At 38.3% G+C, this 17,644-nt stretch overlaps 1 protein-coding gene across 1 annotated transcript in view; it reads right to left on the bottom strand.

Moving 5' to 3' along the window:
• The window catches only part of LOC150081601 (uncharacterized), a 152,037-nt gene extending 135,262 nt beyond the window's left edge, over positions 1-16,775 (bottom strand). Inside the window, exon 1 of the mRNA XM_090379464.1 lies at positions 16,659-16,775. Within this exon, the coding sequence (XP_090235590.1) occupies positions 16,659-16,731 (73 nt within the window). The 5' untranslated portion in view covers positions 16,732-16,775. The remainder of the gene's footprint in view (positions 1-16,658) is intronic.
• Positions 16,776-17,644: the final 869 nt, after the last annotated feature.

Raw genomic sequence — 17,644 nt, 5'->3', positions numbered from 1 at the left:
TACATAAGCAATAATTCTAAAAACTGTGCGCGATTAAGCCGAAATTTTATGAAATTAATCTTATAGTTTATTGATAACAGGCAACAATGCTATTTCATATTGAATTCCGATGATATGTCACTGAGGGTGGGGATATGAAAGTTTCTACCGGCCAGACGGAAATTAAACCCTGTTTGATATCAGTCTAATTAATGAGGAGATTGGGTATTGACTCGCGAAAGGTTGGCGGATAGTAACAAAGGGAATAAATGCATCCCAAAATACAAGGTAAAACTCAGTGCCTTCCCTCTAAAGCTTTATAATGGTGTCGCCAGAATCACTGAATGGAAATCATTGTCTTGCTGCACAATATGCCGAGTCAAAGGGAGGTGGTTAAATTATGCCGACAGACAATGGAGAGTTTTTTCCTCTTATAACACGTGAGGGTGCACCTGCTCACACAGATGCGTTAGTATGAGATGAATATAATTATAACTGAAACAATTGATGACGTATCAGCTTAGGGTTGAAAATCGAAGTGAAACTAGTTTTGACCTGAGAGGACGCGTGACATTGCCAATAAATTCTTTATGTAGAGGTACCTCTTAAGCAGGTTAACACATCTGTAATTTAAACACATGACAAAACAAGTTTTTATTTCTTCAGAAGTAAGCATAATGGTTATACAAGATCGTTTTCAATCCATTTCTAGCGTCCGTTTGTTTTGAAATTTTGAAAATATTTTTGTATATTTCTCCGTATTTCCTGTAGATGGCGCCAGTGATATCGACATTACTTAACACTCTGTGTCAAGTCCTCTTCATTTGGGTTGTTAGTCGATCTCAGAGATTGGGACTGGAGCCTCATATTTACTGGCAAAGGGAAGACCTGCCCTCCCTTTGGAAGCAGAGCAAAGAACCCTCTCCTAATAAAGCCCAACCACCGAATTTGAAAAAGTGAAGATTAATTTCGGAAAGTGACGAATTTCACATGATAAAATTCTCTTAATTATGTTATCTAAAGTTGACATCTTTCTTTGCCTTCATAGAAAGTGAAAGGAATGTTTAATGTAATGGGAGAGTTTGTTTTCTGTGCTCTTATTCATAAACACATTTCTTTTCTGTATTTTGAATTTGCAAATCTGAACAGCGGATGGACATTTAGTAAAAGCAATTAATCAATGATGTTTTCAAACTATTAATTACTGCCAAAAAATTGCACGACGAGGAGATCATTCAAAGCATGTATTCGACGTGCTTTTCATGTTACCAAACTGTAACATAAAATTTTGGCAACGATTGACCAGTTTATTCTGCATTCCCGTTCATAGAGCTCATTTGGAGAGGTCGTGGGTTCGATTTCGGTTGAAGACCCGAATTTCTAAAGATCTGACCCCGTACGTTATTCTGAATTTTTAGTCGCACAACATGCAAATCGGCCTTTGAACAAACCTCTACACACATAATAAACTTATGTGTAGAAGTGAAGCGCACGCAACCGACACATATGAAAAACAATATTATTTATTAATGAAAGAAAAAGAAAAAAGGACAGTTGCACCACTTGTGTACCCAGTAGCAAAGACACTGTCAATTAATTAAACATTAAAATGCATTAAATAAAATGAATAACGTTTAACAAAACAACAGTTTATCTTAAAAAGATGAACTTGAAAAAAAAAATAAATAAAATAATTTTTTTAGAAAACTACCAATAGTTCTGTCCAGTGGACTATTTAGCAGCCGACCTTCGAAAACCGTTTTAGAGCTGTATTCTCGAAATGTAAGGGAATGCAAGAAACAGTAAAAACAACATTAGAAAATGCTGTATTTGCTGTTTACGATACCTCAGAAGCGATCATCAGAAATACTGAAGTTTGTCCTTCTTTCTCCGACATTAAAGTATCGGTTACTAGCGCAAGAGTATTTATAGCGTCATATTCGTAACCCATCCATCCGTTGGGTTATTAAAAAACTTAAGACTGTGTTAATCTTAAAACTGAAACTGGATACTTGCAAGATGCTAGAAAAAAAATATGAAAAATCGTATGCATTTATGAAGGAGTTTCTCCTCAACAAAATGACACAAAGAACGCAATCAGTGATAAATTTTCAGTGGTAAGAAAGATACCAGAAAAGAAGTGCTACTTTAAAATTAAGCTGAAAGAAAAATATGTAGTGTATATACACTGCTGTGACTAAGACGTATAACCTGACCTCACGGCATTTCATTGTATAGCTATGTATGTATGAGTAATATTCATCCAAGTGGCAACCCATAATACCCATAGTCGCAGGACTATAGGTATTGTGAGTTGCTTTACTTATTTTATTTTATTTATTTACTTCCTGTCCTTTATTTTCCTTTTCCTGACGAAGAACGAATATAGGATATTCCAATTCTTCGTTAGGGAAGCGGATCGACCCGAACCATTAACAACACAGATATCAAAAATCGTGTGATTTCACCTCCAGATTCCTTGTTAAATAACAAGGTTTTTGTTTAGCTAGTTAGTTACTTAAACTTTTGTCTCTTTAACTAAATGCGGTCGTTTTAGTTTCCTGTGATGAAAATTAGTCCCTGGAAGTAGTTTCAGTTGGCTCACGGTGTCGTATTTGACGACGTTGTTACACTATAGAATGAAATATGGGCTAGTTGCTATATGCATCTTTGAGGTGCCAATTAAACGCTTATTGGAAGACTTTCATAAAGTACCTTTGGGGTGTCCTAGCTCAGTTAGTATTGAGAAACTTTGTTTCATTCAGAGCTGATATCCTAAAAGTAAGATCACGTTTGTCCAACCTAGGATGAATGCTGAATCAGTAACCCTGTATTTGATTAGATAATTTTAAGGATCTTGTTTAGATATTTGTCTAAACTTTGTCTGTTTCACTTCATGCTTTCGATTTGGTTTTTCGTCATGGCCGTTCAAGCACAAAGCAGGAAAAAACGTTTTTGCAGAATTTCTTGGAAGAAAGCTTTTTCAGTAGGATGAGAAAACTGTGATACTACCAAAAAAAATTCAAAGATAGGAAACACTTACTCAGTCCATCTCATTGAGACTCCGTTGTCTTACTTCTGTTTCTAAAGTCTACATTTCTCCCTTTATAAAACAATGCATGAAGTGTGGGAACCTGACGTGGATGATGCATTAAAAAATTATAAATATGGTACGTTACTTATAATTAATGTGGCTGTTAAATACGGTTAATGATTATTTTCTTATCAAAATTGGATAATTTAAACTCCTCTGATCAGATGCGGTTATGCCGCAGTACAGAACTTTAAAAAAAAAAAAAAAAAGTGTAATTTTATAACTAGTTATATAACTTAAGATAAATGAGTTAAATATTAAATATGTGATATGAGCAACTCTTTCCTAATGCCATAAAGTGGTTACGATTATTATCGATTTACACACACAGCACTTACTGGGCTTGCTGATTGCTACCCCCCCCCCCCATCCTTTCTTAATTTTGTTCCATTTCATACAAGTGACTCCACGTACAAGTATTTTAATTATTTCTGACCATGGTGTATCATCCAGTAGTCCTACTACCAGTACTGGTATTAAAAATAACAAGAGAACAATGGAAAGGCAGATAAACGGATATTAATTATATATTGGGTTTGTTGGCATGTTATTCTAATTTGTTATTTTGCCAAGATTTAAGCAGTGACATTATGGCATTGTCTTGTCTTTTTATTTTTCCGAAGACAAAGTTTTATTATTATTTTTTTATTTATTATTTTTTTTTTATGTCGGAAATATAATTTAGTAATAGTGATGCGCAGTGTCAGTATTATGTATCTAGCCATCCGACGAAATTACCTACTGTATCTCCGTCCGACTTCTTGACGTCTGCTTGTGATTGTGTGTCCCTTTGTGATGTACACTCTGTCACGCCGGCCCTGATTACAGGAAAATGAAACCATTATACTTGCAGTGTGCGCAGTTTGCCTTCATTGTAAAAAAAAATTATTTATTATTAAAGTTGTTATTCCAATTTTGTTTAGAAGTCGCATCCCACAGGGTTGCTACTACTTCAATGAAATGGTGGTTATAATCAGCACGATGAAATCATACGCGTGCCTACATCTTTCAGCTTATTGCTGTTTATTTTCTGATCTCATAAGTAAGAAAGTAGTCAGAAACAGGAAGTGTATAGCGCAGCTTGCTCGTGCGGGTGGAGATAGTAGAAAAGATTAAGAAAAGAAGGGGGGGAGAGGAAGTAAGTGATGTACCAAAGAAGAGGAGCATATTTGAAGCGGTCCGCTGACTGCCGAAGCTATCAAAGCATGGTAACTACCTTTATGTCCTCGCGAGTAAAATCTACAAAAAGTGGCTTTGGACGAGGTGAACGCAAGGAACGCCATCGTCGCGTGCATTGTGACATCTCGGAATGAGGTTTTCTTATTTTTTTACTTTTTTATTTTTCCACTGGATGATAGATCAAGTTTTCTTCAACCGTGTCTGACTTTTTTTCAGATGTAGCAGTGGGTGGAACTAAGGTGTCGTACAATCACTCAGGTTTATATAAGTTTTTTAGACACTTTCTGTCTCAAAGGTTCGTTTTCAGGAACTTTACGTCCAAACGTATCTCTTTTTAAATTCCTTTCCTATTCATGTATTTGCTGCTGTTCTTTCTTTCCCATTCCCTTGGAGACTTACTTTTTTTTTTTTTTTGCTTCCTTTTAACTTTTATGATTTCTTTTCTCTCTTCCCTCAAGATCATCACGCTCTGAACTTCCTTTATTCTGTGTTTTGTGACTAGCTATTCAGTGATAACAAATATCAACGTTCTCTAAGCACAAATTTTAATTTAAAATAAATAATAATGAAAACTGAACGAAGGCTTATTGTCAAGAACGATTCTCAATTCCTCATACAGCACGTAACTGATCTAAACATTGGTGATAAAAGTACCTGCTAGATATAAAATCAAGATTATTTCTTTATTAATTTGGAACAAAGAATTAAAAGAGAATTTTTTTTTTAATCTAATCAGGAAGAATATGAAAATTCTGACTTATTATTTGACATAAATATACCATACATAACGAAAAATTAAATCACTTCTATTCTTATTTTTTCAATTTCTTTTCAGTAAATGTAGAGCTAAATGCAGGCAGTAATATTTGTTTGAGATTAGAACTGAATAACAATTATTTATTTATTTGAAACGTTCGCAGAATTGGCAAGATGCAGATTTGCCTGTGCCATCAAAACAATACGCTTCAGCGCATGTGTGAGTTTACATTTTTGTTGGAAGTTTTCCTTTGATAATATTCCTCATGGAGAATAGCTTTCAATATTTGTGAAAGTATATTATAAGGAAATGGACAACCTTTACGACAAATCCAGTACTTCATGCTTATTTGTGGTAAAGAACAAGGATGTTCCCCCATATAGAGAGTATCGGAACTGGAAAGAATATCCGGTATTTTCCAGTATGCTGCACTCTCGGACCTGTTTATCCGGGTTAAGTATCTTTCTTTAATTGTTCATTTCTTAATTAATACACTTAATTTGTTGCAGTAGACGGTAACGGTAAGTGGAGCACAAGTAGCACAATTTTCTACAAACTCTTCTGTATAAATTTATAGGGATAAAACCAGTTCGCTATAGTTTAGTTTTACTTTGTACAGTTTCTTAATTGCCCCTTCCCGCCTAAAAACTAAGGGGAGCTACATACGAAACGTTTCGTATGTAGCTAAAAAAATTAGTAGTAAATTTGAATTTATTTTTATTTATGTCATCATAATACTTCGTGGTGAACAGAAAAACTAGACGCATATCGCTTATCAAAAAGGATCTCTTCTGTAGACTGAAAAGCAGGGTTCACGATTCACTGGTAACTTTTCTTTGTCGAAATCCCAGACCTTGTGAAGCATTGCTGACTCGAATATTTTACTTACGGAACTTCATACTTGCAAATTGCTATTGGAATACGATCAGTTAGATGATGCGCGTGCGTTGCGTTACATTTCGAAAACATTCCAATTTTTTTTCTTAAATTAACGATAAATAAAATAAATTATGTTTCTACGTGTGAGCCACATAGGGTTAAAGGACTAAAGGTTATAAAATTTAACGAAAGTCTGTTGAATCTAAACTGAGATATGCTTAAGTTCAACATATCCCCCCGTCCGTCCGCCCACATGTAATAACTCGACTTTTAATAAACGAATTTTCATTTAAAAAAAATGTTATAATCGATTTTTTTTCAGAAACATTTATCAATGCAATCAAAATTTTATTGAGTATTAAAAATAAAATAAAAAATAAAACCAATCTGAATCGATCACAGTTTACCCGACGCTAAGGAGTAACCATCCAACTCCTTCTTTGAACCTTGTAAGTTAATAACCATGACTCTTTTACCTAAACTATATTGGCAGGCAACTTATTCCATAATTAGGCTCTAATTACTCAACAAGTCTATAATCTTCTGTTGCTTCCAAAAAAAAAAAAAAAAAATGTATATTTCTAACCCCTTGTTATAGTTTAAAATGCCAATATGCATTCTTCATTCATTTTACTTAAAAATAGTTCCCCCCCCCCTCTCAATCACTAGTCATAACCGAAATCCTTAGGCTAGCATAACCGCTTACTGCAAGAATAGATGTGCCAGAAGTCCCCACTACCTCATACAGACAACGAACCTCAGACGCTCTTCAGTCTGCTAAGGAGCACGCTGCAACCGAACTGAGTTACACGCTCTTTTGTCGAATCATAGTTATAAATTACTGGAATAAGTTACCTACATGGGTGGTAGAGGCTGACAGTCTGGGGAAATTCAAAGGTCAGCTGGATAATTACGTAAGGGAAGAGGGAATTGCATAGGTTGTCCATTTCCTTTTCTCTTATTAATTTATTATTATTATTTTTTTAATTTTCTTCTTATTATTAATTTATTTTTATTCTTATTAATTTATTGTATGTATTTTTTGTTATTTTATTTTATTATTATTTTTTGGCTGGTGCAGCATAAGCCATAGGCTTCCTTGCGCTATGTGGCCTTTACTAATACATCCCAAATTTCATTAAAATGGGATTAACTGAAATCCTGCAGTCTTTTTTTTTTTTTCTCCTCCTTTCCTACATATCACACAGACTATCCATATACCGAAGCACTGAATATCATGTTTTTGACTTGCACTGATTGGAGGAATGAATGGGCAGTATGGCGAATATGCAGAAAAATGTTCCAGGTTCTCTCATGAAATTCATTGTTTTTTTGAGTGCGCGTTTTTTTTTTTTTTTTTGTTACAGTTTACTAACTGTATAAATCCCGAAATGAGATGATTTATATATTTAGTCTAATAGACATCGTAGTGTACGTGTTATATTTTAATTGTTCTTAAAATCCAGGAAGAAATAATAAAATGCATTACGAGAGTGTTGATGACATGCTACGATTTGAAGTATGTGTTGCTATTTGTTTCATTTATTAAATCATAGAATGTGAAATACGTGTTTTAGTTCAAATTTTATTAACATCTAGAAGGAAATAGGCAAAGTACATTAAAAATACGTTGAATGAATATTATGTTGAGGTATGTGCAGTGCAATTAAAAAATACTTTTACATAATATTATTTAATTACTGATTAACTAACAACAAATTAATTAGTTATTTACTTTTCACTTCTGTTAATTATAGAAACTAAATTTAATTAAAAAATCGAACGCATCTGAAAAGTAGCGCATTGCGTACATTTCTTGAAACAATACTTTATATCTCTCTATTAACAAAGGGAGCAAAGTCATAACGTTACTGGACGGAAAAAAATTTAACTGAAATAGAAACGGACCTAAAAGTCTGACTTGTGAATATATTTTACTAATACTGAACCGAAACAGAGAAAAGGGGGGGAAAAAACATCTTATCACGACGTATTTAAAAGATGTACTGTTGTTGATCATGTTTTTTTCCCTCCCGCTTATGTAATTTCATTTATTTTAAATATAGTTTGATATGGACGTTTGAATGAAATGGTCTTATGTTTTAGAACTGTGTTAACAACTATTAGGTTATTTTATTGTTGAACTGAGCTGTCTGTAGTTGTGATTATCTCCCCCCCCCCCCGAATATGTGTGTATTTGTATATGTGCTACCTTTTTGTGATATTCGCATGTACGAGTACAAATATGTGAATCAGTGATTCGCTCACTGTATTGTATGCGATAGATTACAAATAAGATAATTACAAGTAAGTATAAACTCTAATCAACATCAGGTTAAGCGGATATATACACTACCTCCTAAAAGTATCCGGAAACACATGTCGGTTTCACATCAACGTCACTGCCACTCACTTTAAAAGTGTCAAATCCTCTTTGGTCGCAATGAATCATCTCGCCCTCATGATTAGACCTCCACCAACGAATGATTGCAGCGGCTACGATCTTCGATTCCTCCTGTCGAACGGTGACGAGTTCAAATACCATTGTGGAGCGTGTTGGCCTTCACTCGACGTTTCAGTTCATGGCATAGGGTTCAAGTCTCTATCCTGGCCATTCCAATTTTTGTATATTCATGTCTGTGAATCAGTCTCGAACAGCACCGGCAATATGCCATAGGATATTTGAAACAAACATGAGTAGTTACCAAAGCACTGTCACATCATAGGGAGCATGGAACTGTCCAAATTGTTAAAGTAGGTGTGGGCGTTCATGGTTCCCCACACAACCAGCAAAGTGCCTCGGCCCTACCATGAGAAAGCGCTGTACCATTACCCCAGCTTACCCGAACTTCATTGTTGGCACAATGCACTCTGCCAGCAGACGTTCTCCAGGCATCCTCCACACCCGCCCAGATGATCAGAATAGGATGTAGCGAGATTTGTAACTCCACAGAACCGATTTCCACCCCTCTATAGATCAATTACGGCGTTCGTTGTTGCACCCTTGCAAGGGGAAGATCGCTGATTGCAGTGGATGATATTTGACTTCGTGGGAGAGCACCACCGCTCTCCCACGAAAACCTAGGCTGTGGAGTTCCGTACGCAGTGTGTTCGTACTGACTCAATTCCTGTTAATGCCTTAAATTCCTCATTGATGTTTTTAGGGATGTCTAAAGAGATTGTTCTACCGTTTCGAGTATCCTCTGGTCACAAGTAGTGAGCTTTTGTGGTCTTACTGTACTTTGCTGGACGGCAAAGGTACCATGACGCTTCCATTGCATGGTTATGTCGCCAGCACTCTGTGATAATACGCACACTTCTGTATTATCACAGAGTGCCATGGCAGAGTTGGATTGGCGTTCAGGAGCCGCCGTACATAAGATAATATGCAAGCCTAAGCCAACAGCGTGCCATCCGACAATAAATACTCCTTTTCGAAATCGGTCAGCTCGGCTTTACGTGCCACGATGAAAACAGTTGAACTTGTGTGGTTCATATTGTACGCCATCCTTACAGGGTGTCTCAAAAATACACGGCATAACTTCAGGAATGAGTTCCTCATATGTAGACAATAAAAATATTTAATATCAACATAGTTCCGGAAATGCTTGGTTCCCGAGTTATTAACCGGAATGTCTTATCTTCTGCAGGTGATTTCCTTCATCACAAGGTACTGACAGAATCTAGTAGTTTCCATTCCGACCAGGTACTAAAATCAGGAGCAAGCGGATATGCACTTTATGTACGGTTTGGCGGACGGCAATGCTCTGGAGGCTCGTCGTTTGTACCACGAAAGGTTCCCAGAACGAAGATGTCCAGACAGGAAAACGTTTGAAGGTATTCATCGCCGCCTTTGTGAACATGGGATCTTTACACCTCGTGCTGCCGACAGAGGACGACCAAGATCTACGACTCCTGAAGTAGAGGAGGAGATTTTGGATGTTGTGGATGCCACTCCTGGAATCAGCACACGCAGAATAGCAATGCAACTGGCTGTTCAACGTTCGACTATTTGGAGAGTGTTGCGAGAACACCAACTGTATCCTTACCATCTGCAACGGGTACAGGCCTTGTCACCAGCAGATTACCCTGCGCGAGTAATGTTCTGCCAGTGGTTCTTGAAGCAATGTGGTGCAACTCCTCACTTTTCTGCCTTAGTGATATTCACAGATGAAGCACAGTTCACATGAGACGGAATCCAAACGTTTCACAATCAGCATGTATGGGCTGAGGAAAACCCACATGCAATTCTTCCATCACATCACCAAATGCGGTTCGGCCTCAACATCTGGGCGAGTGTTTTTGGTGATAAGTTATTTGGACCCGATGTACTTCCAAACAAACTCACAGGGCAGGCGTACAGAAACTTTCTGGAAAACAACATGCCTGATTTCTTGGACGACACGCCACTGATCATTCGTTAACAAGCACACTTCATGCACGATGGCGCTCTCGCACATTTCAGCCACCTAGCCCGCAATTACCTGAATCCAGGGTTTCCTGGTCGGTGGATAGGTAGAGGTGGACCAACTGGCTGGCCTCCACGCTCACTGATTTCAACCCACTAGATTTCTTCTTGTGGGCCATTTAAAGTCATCGGTGTATTTGACTGCGGTAGCTGATGTTGTGGCAGGGTGTGAGACAATACGAAACATGCCAGGAATTTGGCATCGTCTTCGAGAGTCCATGAGACGTCGATGTGAGGCCTGTATTCAGGGAGAAGGTGGACATTTTGAACAATTACTATAGTGTGATGGTGAACAGTTAAGTGTCATAGACAGACCTTCAAAACTCGGAAACCAAGCATTTCCGGAACTGTGTTGATATAAAATATTTTTATTGTCTACATATGAGGAACTCATTCCTGAAATTATGCCGTGTATTTTTGAGACACCCTGTATACCGGTCTAAGTCTCTCATTTACCACGGAAGGTTCAACTGGCTGCGAAAACAGCGTTGGTGTTCTAATAATTTTTGAGAGTAGTGTATAGTATCATGTAACCAAGGACGCATACCTCAGTATTTAGATATCAACCTGCGAACAAAATGTTGTTCCGGAGTAGTTCATAATGAGCAATAAACAGATTATTATATCGAATAACAATCGTTATTGGTACGAGCTTACTAAATTAGTTTTGAAAGTAATGTTGCAAAACTTCGTGTTTTTCAGGGTTTTCGGTAGCATTCTTCGCGTTCTGCAGTATAGTATAGATGCTTGCAGACAAACATGAAGATTTGCAACATTAGTTTCAAAACTAGTTTGACAAGAACATAACAATTGTTATTCGATATAATAATGTTTATTGCTTATTACGAAGGGTGGGTATGAGTTTAGCGGTTTATGTATTTCAGCTGTAACTTTACAAACAAGTCAAAAAGCACAGTGCGAAGTTGAAGACAAAGTAATGAGAATGTTTGTGCTGTGATATTTTTTTTTTTTTTTTTTTTTTTTACTTGGTATCTTTTTTCAGGAAGCTCAGGCGATCTGGAGGAGACTAGCCAGAGAATTATGGGCAGCCTGGGTACCTCCTAGTGGTGTGTGCGGGCAACGTAGAGTCCTTCCATGGGTCCTGTGGTCAAAACACCCAATAGAACTCAACGCAATACTTCATTTACAACACAACACTTTCTGGCTTTCACAGTGATACTGTTTGTCTCCACAGAGTTTATATGGCGCAGATGTGGGAAACTACCGGAAGCGCCTTTCCCCTAACACAATGCACACTATGTACTGTGATAAACTGTTGTGGAAAAGGCGATAATTAAAAAAAAAACTTTTATAATAATTTTAATTACAACAGCTTACTTTGTTCTACTTCGGCACCTTTGATTCATCAACATGAGGTGTTTGTTATCTTTTCCATTTAGCAAATACGGACAGCTGTTCTCATTTGAACTTCTTCATAAGATTTCGTTCTGATTCTAGGGAAACCTTTTCAGGGAGAATATTTTTTCCGTGTCTCCTGAATATATTTCAATTTCATCACTTACCGTTGAGTTAGTAAAATTCTGTATACCCCGATAATTCGTCATCGATCAATGTTATGGTTTGTCGTCATACGTAGGAAGGATGGAATTTCATCTTCCTATGTAAGGATGGGATTTATAGGCGTCGTTTTGTTTTAATTGATTAATAGTACATTGATTAGCTAGATCCTTATAGCTTTCTGGATTTGCCGTATACACACAAAGCAGATCTTTGATTATATACCTTTTAACGGGAAGGAGCGGTGGATAATCAATTATTCAGCCTACCACACGGTCGCAGATGGCTGGCTGGTTGGTTGGTTGGTTCTTGTTGGGTTTTAGGAGCATCGGCGACTAAGTCCTCCGTGTGTTCCGAAATTGCGTGCGTTCTGAGTTAGATTTTCTGTTTTCCGGACGAAAAAACTCGAGTTTCCGGGAGAAAAAAAAAAACCATGCAACCCCTCCGCCTGATACCGACTAAAGAACTCGGGTCTTTTCCACCCGGTGTGGGGAGGACGGCAACTCTACCAACTTTGCCACCCAGGAGAACTCGCAGATTGCGATTGCTAGGCTATCAACCAATATCGTAACCGAATGGTTAGCGTCCAAGTGTAAAGTTTGTGATTAAGACTCAGGTGCCGCGTGTCCAATTCTAGGTGATGCACAAAATATATAATAGTCTTGTAGACCGCTTTGTCCCTATGTGTGTCAAAGTATAAGCAGAAGTAGCAATAAGAAGAGAGTTACAGGAAAGTTTTCCATAGCATTGCAACTTTTGCAGTTCGATTAATTGTTACAAGACTATTCAAAAACTACGTAACACAATTTTTTAAACTTTTTGAATCCCCTCTCTAGCAGCAATTTTAAACTCCTCCCCATTGACGAAATACTGCAATCGAAGTGGCGTTATGTATCCAGTTTTTATTTTATTTCAAATCTGTACATATCATTTATTCAACTTCCCACTCCCATGGCGCATTGTGATATTTTGTTGTTTATTACAAAGGGTAGGTATGAGTTCGCGATTTATGTATTTCAGCTGTAACTTTACAAAAGCACAGTGCGAAATTTCACCGACAAAGACATTGTCGGCGCTGCTCAAAGGAACCCTGCAACTGAGACGACCACCCCAGATTAAGATTGATGGGACAACTATCAAGTTTGCTAGTCAACTAAAACATCTGGGTGTCATACTAGACAATAACTTATCCTTCCAACCACATCTCAAATTCCTAAGACAAAAGATCAGAAACTACTCTGCCATGGTAGCTAGGGTCACAAGGCAAGACTGGGGTCTCAAAAAGCGTACCCTAGCCTTATACTACAAGACAACCTTCCTCCCAATAATTGCATACGCTTCAGCAATTTGGTATGACAAAACTGCCTTGGTTGTAAATAAGAGAACTCTGGATGCAATTCAACGCACCATCCTCCTCACTACCATCCGCACCTGCAGAACGGTGAGTAACCCAGCGCTTCAGGTGATAGCAGCAGTACTTCCACTTGATCTTGAAATCGCAAGAACAGGACTCCTCTACTACTTATCTAAGGGAATAACCACCACTTTCTTGGAATTTACAATAGACCCAACAAACAACCATAAGGCAGAAAATATCCGGCTTCAGTCTCACCTGTGGCAGGACAGGTGGGCAGAAACAACCAAAGGAGCAATCACCCACAAGTTCTTACCGCAACTTGAAAAAATCTATCCAAAATCGCCTACTTGATTCTTTCCGGGGTTGCAAACAACATACTTGCTAACTGGACACGGCCCCTTTAACGCAAAGTTAATGGACTTCGCCCTTGTAGAGGACCCATGCTGTACATGTGGAGAGATCGAAACCTGGGAACAAGGTTTCGAGAGATCGAAACCTTGCCCTCATGTACGACTGTCCGCAATACTAGGATCTCAGGTGCATTCTAATCACGAGTATAAGATACCTCCCCAGAGGGCAAGAGTTTCACCTACTGGATTCAGAGGAGGAATACAGAGCCCTGACCAACTTCGCTCAAGAACTCTTCTCAAGAAAGATAACATTATATGCAATACACCAGGAGTGAAAGACGACCAGCCAGATAACAAATCAAAACATCCTTTAGGACACACCCCAGAATCAAAATTATGTGGAAGCTACTAGCTGTCTACCAAGAAACTCTGCCTATGTACCAATAAATATGAGACCTAAGTGAAACTGACAAATATACTGAATGAAGAAAGAGAACCAAAAACAAAGACATTCAACTTGGACAGGACACTATCTCACGAGTGACTCTACTACCAGACTTATGACTACACTACGGCTAATGCAGCCTCAATGCCATGTAGCCAAATGGCGATCTCTACCAGCTCCCTTGCCTGGTACCTTTTTTCCTATTCCTGGCAGGGAGGAGGAAGAGGAGGAGATGGTCTTCCTGTTTCCTCCCTCCCCTACCACCCCATATATTTCGCCTGGTGAGACATGGGCATGCCTTACTGACCATCTGGGGTTGCCTTCCCTATCGACCCCATACTTCTGTCTTTCCCCCCAGTCTTCAGTCTCTTCCCCCTACTCTGACTAATACGCCAGCGTAAACCCCACATAACTAATCAAAATTAATGATTTCTAAACTGAAAACTGAACCATATCAACCTCTTCTGGCTTTTCTAAACTTAAGTGCCCCCGTTTTTTTTTTTTGTTGTTTTTTTTTTAAGGTCCTAGCCACCGAATTCTCAGGAAATTAGGTGGCAGGACCTGCCAGAGTGCATATAAGCTACTGGGTTCCTGGTCTGTCTCCACGGGGCGTAAGTTGGGCAACGTTGGGCCCCAACTGGGGTTTAGCGGCTAAACGACCAGAAGAACAACGGTACATGACATTAAACGATCCAAGACCCACACACTTTTAAATCTCTGGCATTTACAGCGTACTGTAAGACATCACAATGTAAACTACGGGGAGATGGGGGAAACCCCTGGTGCCGCTTGACCCTAAAACACTTACACTTAGTGCGAAGTTGAAGACAGAGTAGTAAGAATATAACCTGCTAACGCTCTGACATAGTTGTCTACGGTTGCCCAACGCATAGCAAGTAGGATTTTCCAAACTGAGTCTTTCTGCTTTGTAGTTAGCTGTCCGTGGTTTCGTTTCAGTCATATTACCTTACGCCAACATGGTGGCTACAAACACAGCCTTCCATTAATATTCGGACATCCCTCCGTTGATAGTTGGTCACGTCTTACCCAAGCACCACCTGTCTGACACAGCTATAAATATGCTGGTAGTCCTTCAATGGGACAGTAGTACAATTGTGAATGCAAGATGCCGCGATTGTCAGTTACCAGACTTCAGCGCGGAATGAAAACAGGGTGCCACATAAGCGATCGGGTTGTACGTGGCATTTCAATGGCACTGAAAATCTGCAGGTCGATAATTGGTGATGAGATCTACAAACGGAAGCGGATTAGTACTGAACTCGTTACGAAATGACCTGGAAATCCTCCGAAGCTAACGGAATATCATAGGAAAGCCCTGCAAAGAATTGTCCGCTCGGAACGCAGGCCCACAATGAGACAATTGGGACACAAGTTAGCACCAATACAATGACCAAGAGACTGCATGACATTGATTACCACGGTCGTGCAGCCACGTGCAGACCATTGGTTACCACGGTCGTGCAGGCCTATCTAGACGTCCTGAACAGTAATGCATTACCTACGTTGTAGCAACACATCGTGGAGAGCCCATGTCTTACTGCTCGCATTGTGACGGACGGTTTGAGGATATGAGCGTCGAAAAATTGGACTGGCGAGCCCAGAGCCATGATCTCAATTCTGTAGTGAACCTCTCGGGTGAATTAGATTGTCTAGTACGTGGTACGAGAGACTGCCCAAAAAAAAACAGAGGTAAACTGGTCATTGCTGTGAAGGCAAGAAAGTATTGGAGGACATTTACAAAAAAAATGGAGACCTGAGGCTGTCACAAAGCCTAACCGTTTCCGTACACATTATTAGTTTTGCTGTAGATACCGGTGTCCGGATATTAAAATTTGGCAGGGCATGTGTATATTTATATATAAACACACTGTCTGTTCGCCAGTACAAGATAATACGATACCTTGGCAACCGGACCAAACCATTTTACAGAAGGGTAGGGTGAAGAGGCACCTCACTGAGCAGTATATACTGCTATTACAATATATGTTACAGTATATTACAATTTAGCTATAAAAAGAAGTAACTACTAAAACATGTTATTCATTTCACCAACTGCATGCTCTCTTTACTTCCTGATCCCTATTTCTGAGAATAGAAGTACGTACGTAGCCACGCCCTCAAGCATCTTCCAGTGGCGAACAGACTATACACACGTATATGGGCATTTTGGTTTTACATTTTAATATTTTTCCCAACTTTTTTTCTCATTTATCCCTTCGACTTCTCTTTTCTGGAACAAACTTCCCATGTATTTCTTGAAAATTCAAGTCTAATGTCAACAAGTATCTTTTGTCTTCTTAGCCTTCAACCCATGTACAGTGCTAAGTACTGTTGATTCTATTTCCTTTCGTGCTTGGAGGTTTCATGAAAACACACACATACACACATTTTGCATTATATGTTAAGATACATTCCCAAATTAATCTTGTGTACCCTTTGATTCTGAGACAGAAATAATATGCAATTATCCTGATAACAAAAATGACTTACTATAACTTTGATCGTTACATCTTTTCAAAATGCTTCTTCTATAAATATAAGGCTGTTACAATTAACTTTTTTTCATGAATTAAATATCCATAAAACAAAATACAACAGTAATGTAACTTACGTTTTTTCTTTACATCATCATCAGACGAGCTAGTTGTATAGGTGGAATGGCCGCCCAAATCGTTCATCATCATCTCCACGCACTACGTTCTCTGCTTCCCACCTTCCTTGATGTTGTAATCACACCATAGAGGTTACCACTGGTTTAAACAGTATTTCCGCTAACCTAATATTTTAGTAATTTAACTTCCATTTTTCTTCTTATCTTGTCCACGGATATCCAACTCGCATACACAGATGTTCCTGAAACAAAGCATGTACGTTACTGGTACTAGCAATTTTTCTATTGAATTAATAACTAAGAATAAATAATATGAACTCAGAAGAGTACATTGCATAATTCCTGGTTAGTGGAGAATAACTTTTCATACCGGCTATTAATGATATAATACATCAAGTATCCATCTTAGAGAGGGACGTAATAGGTGGACTCTTACCAACCTTGTCTTCCTTAGAAACATGTTCCCAGCAAATATTATTGAACATTTCAACCAGCTGCAAATTGGTTGACATGAAATCCAGGAAGAATATCCTTGATGACTTGCATCGATGCCTTTGCCTACATTGAATCATGACACGATCATGTCACTCCATCACATGCTATCTGTGGACGCATACATTCAGGAACTCCTACAATTGAAGACTTTGCTGTCTTTTTAATAGAGTTTAACTGAATTCATATCGCAAACACTGCCAATCGTCCTTTTAATGTTTTATGTTTTTATAATTCTATGTACACCCTTCTAGCCAACCAGTTATACAGGGGATGAAATCAAACTTAATAAATTGAATAATAATAATAATAATAATATTTATTATTTTATTTATTAGCTTATAATAATAATAATTATTATTACAAGCGAACATCTACAAGGAACTCCAGAAAGTCGCAATCATTGAACACCTGTAGGATAATCAGAGTTCCTCGACCAACAGTAACACCTGACATAACAACAACCACCCTGTGTACTTGGTAGCTCAGAAACA

Source organism: Mastigoproctus giganteus, chromosome 8, assembly GCF_048544385.1.
Source record: "Mastigoproctus giganteus isolate SK-2022 chromosome 8, ASM4854438v1, whole genome shotgun sequence".
Lineage (NCBI taxonomy): Eukaryota > Metazoa > Arthropoda > Arachnida > Uropygi > Thelyphonidae > Mastigoproctus > Mastigoproctus giganteus.
The sequence above is the reverse complement of the archived record's forward strand: the minus strand, read 5'-3'. Positions and strand labels throughout refer to the sequence as shown.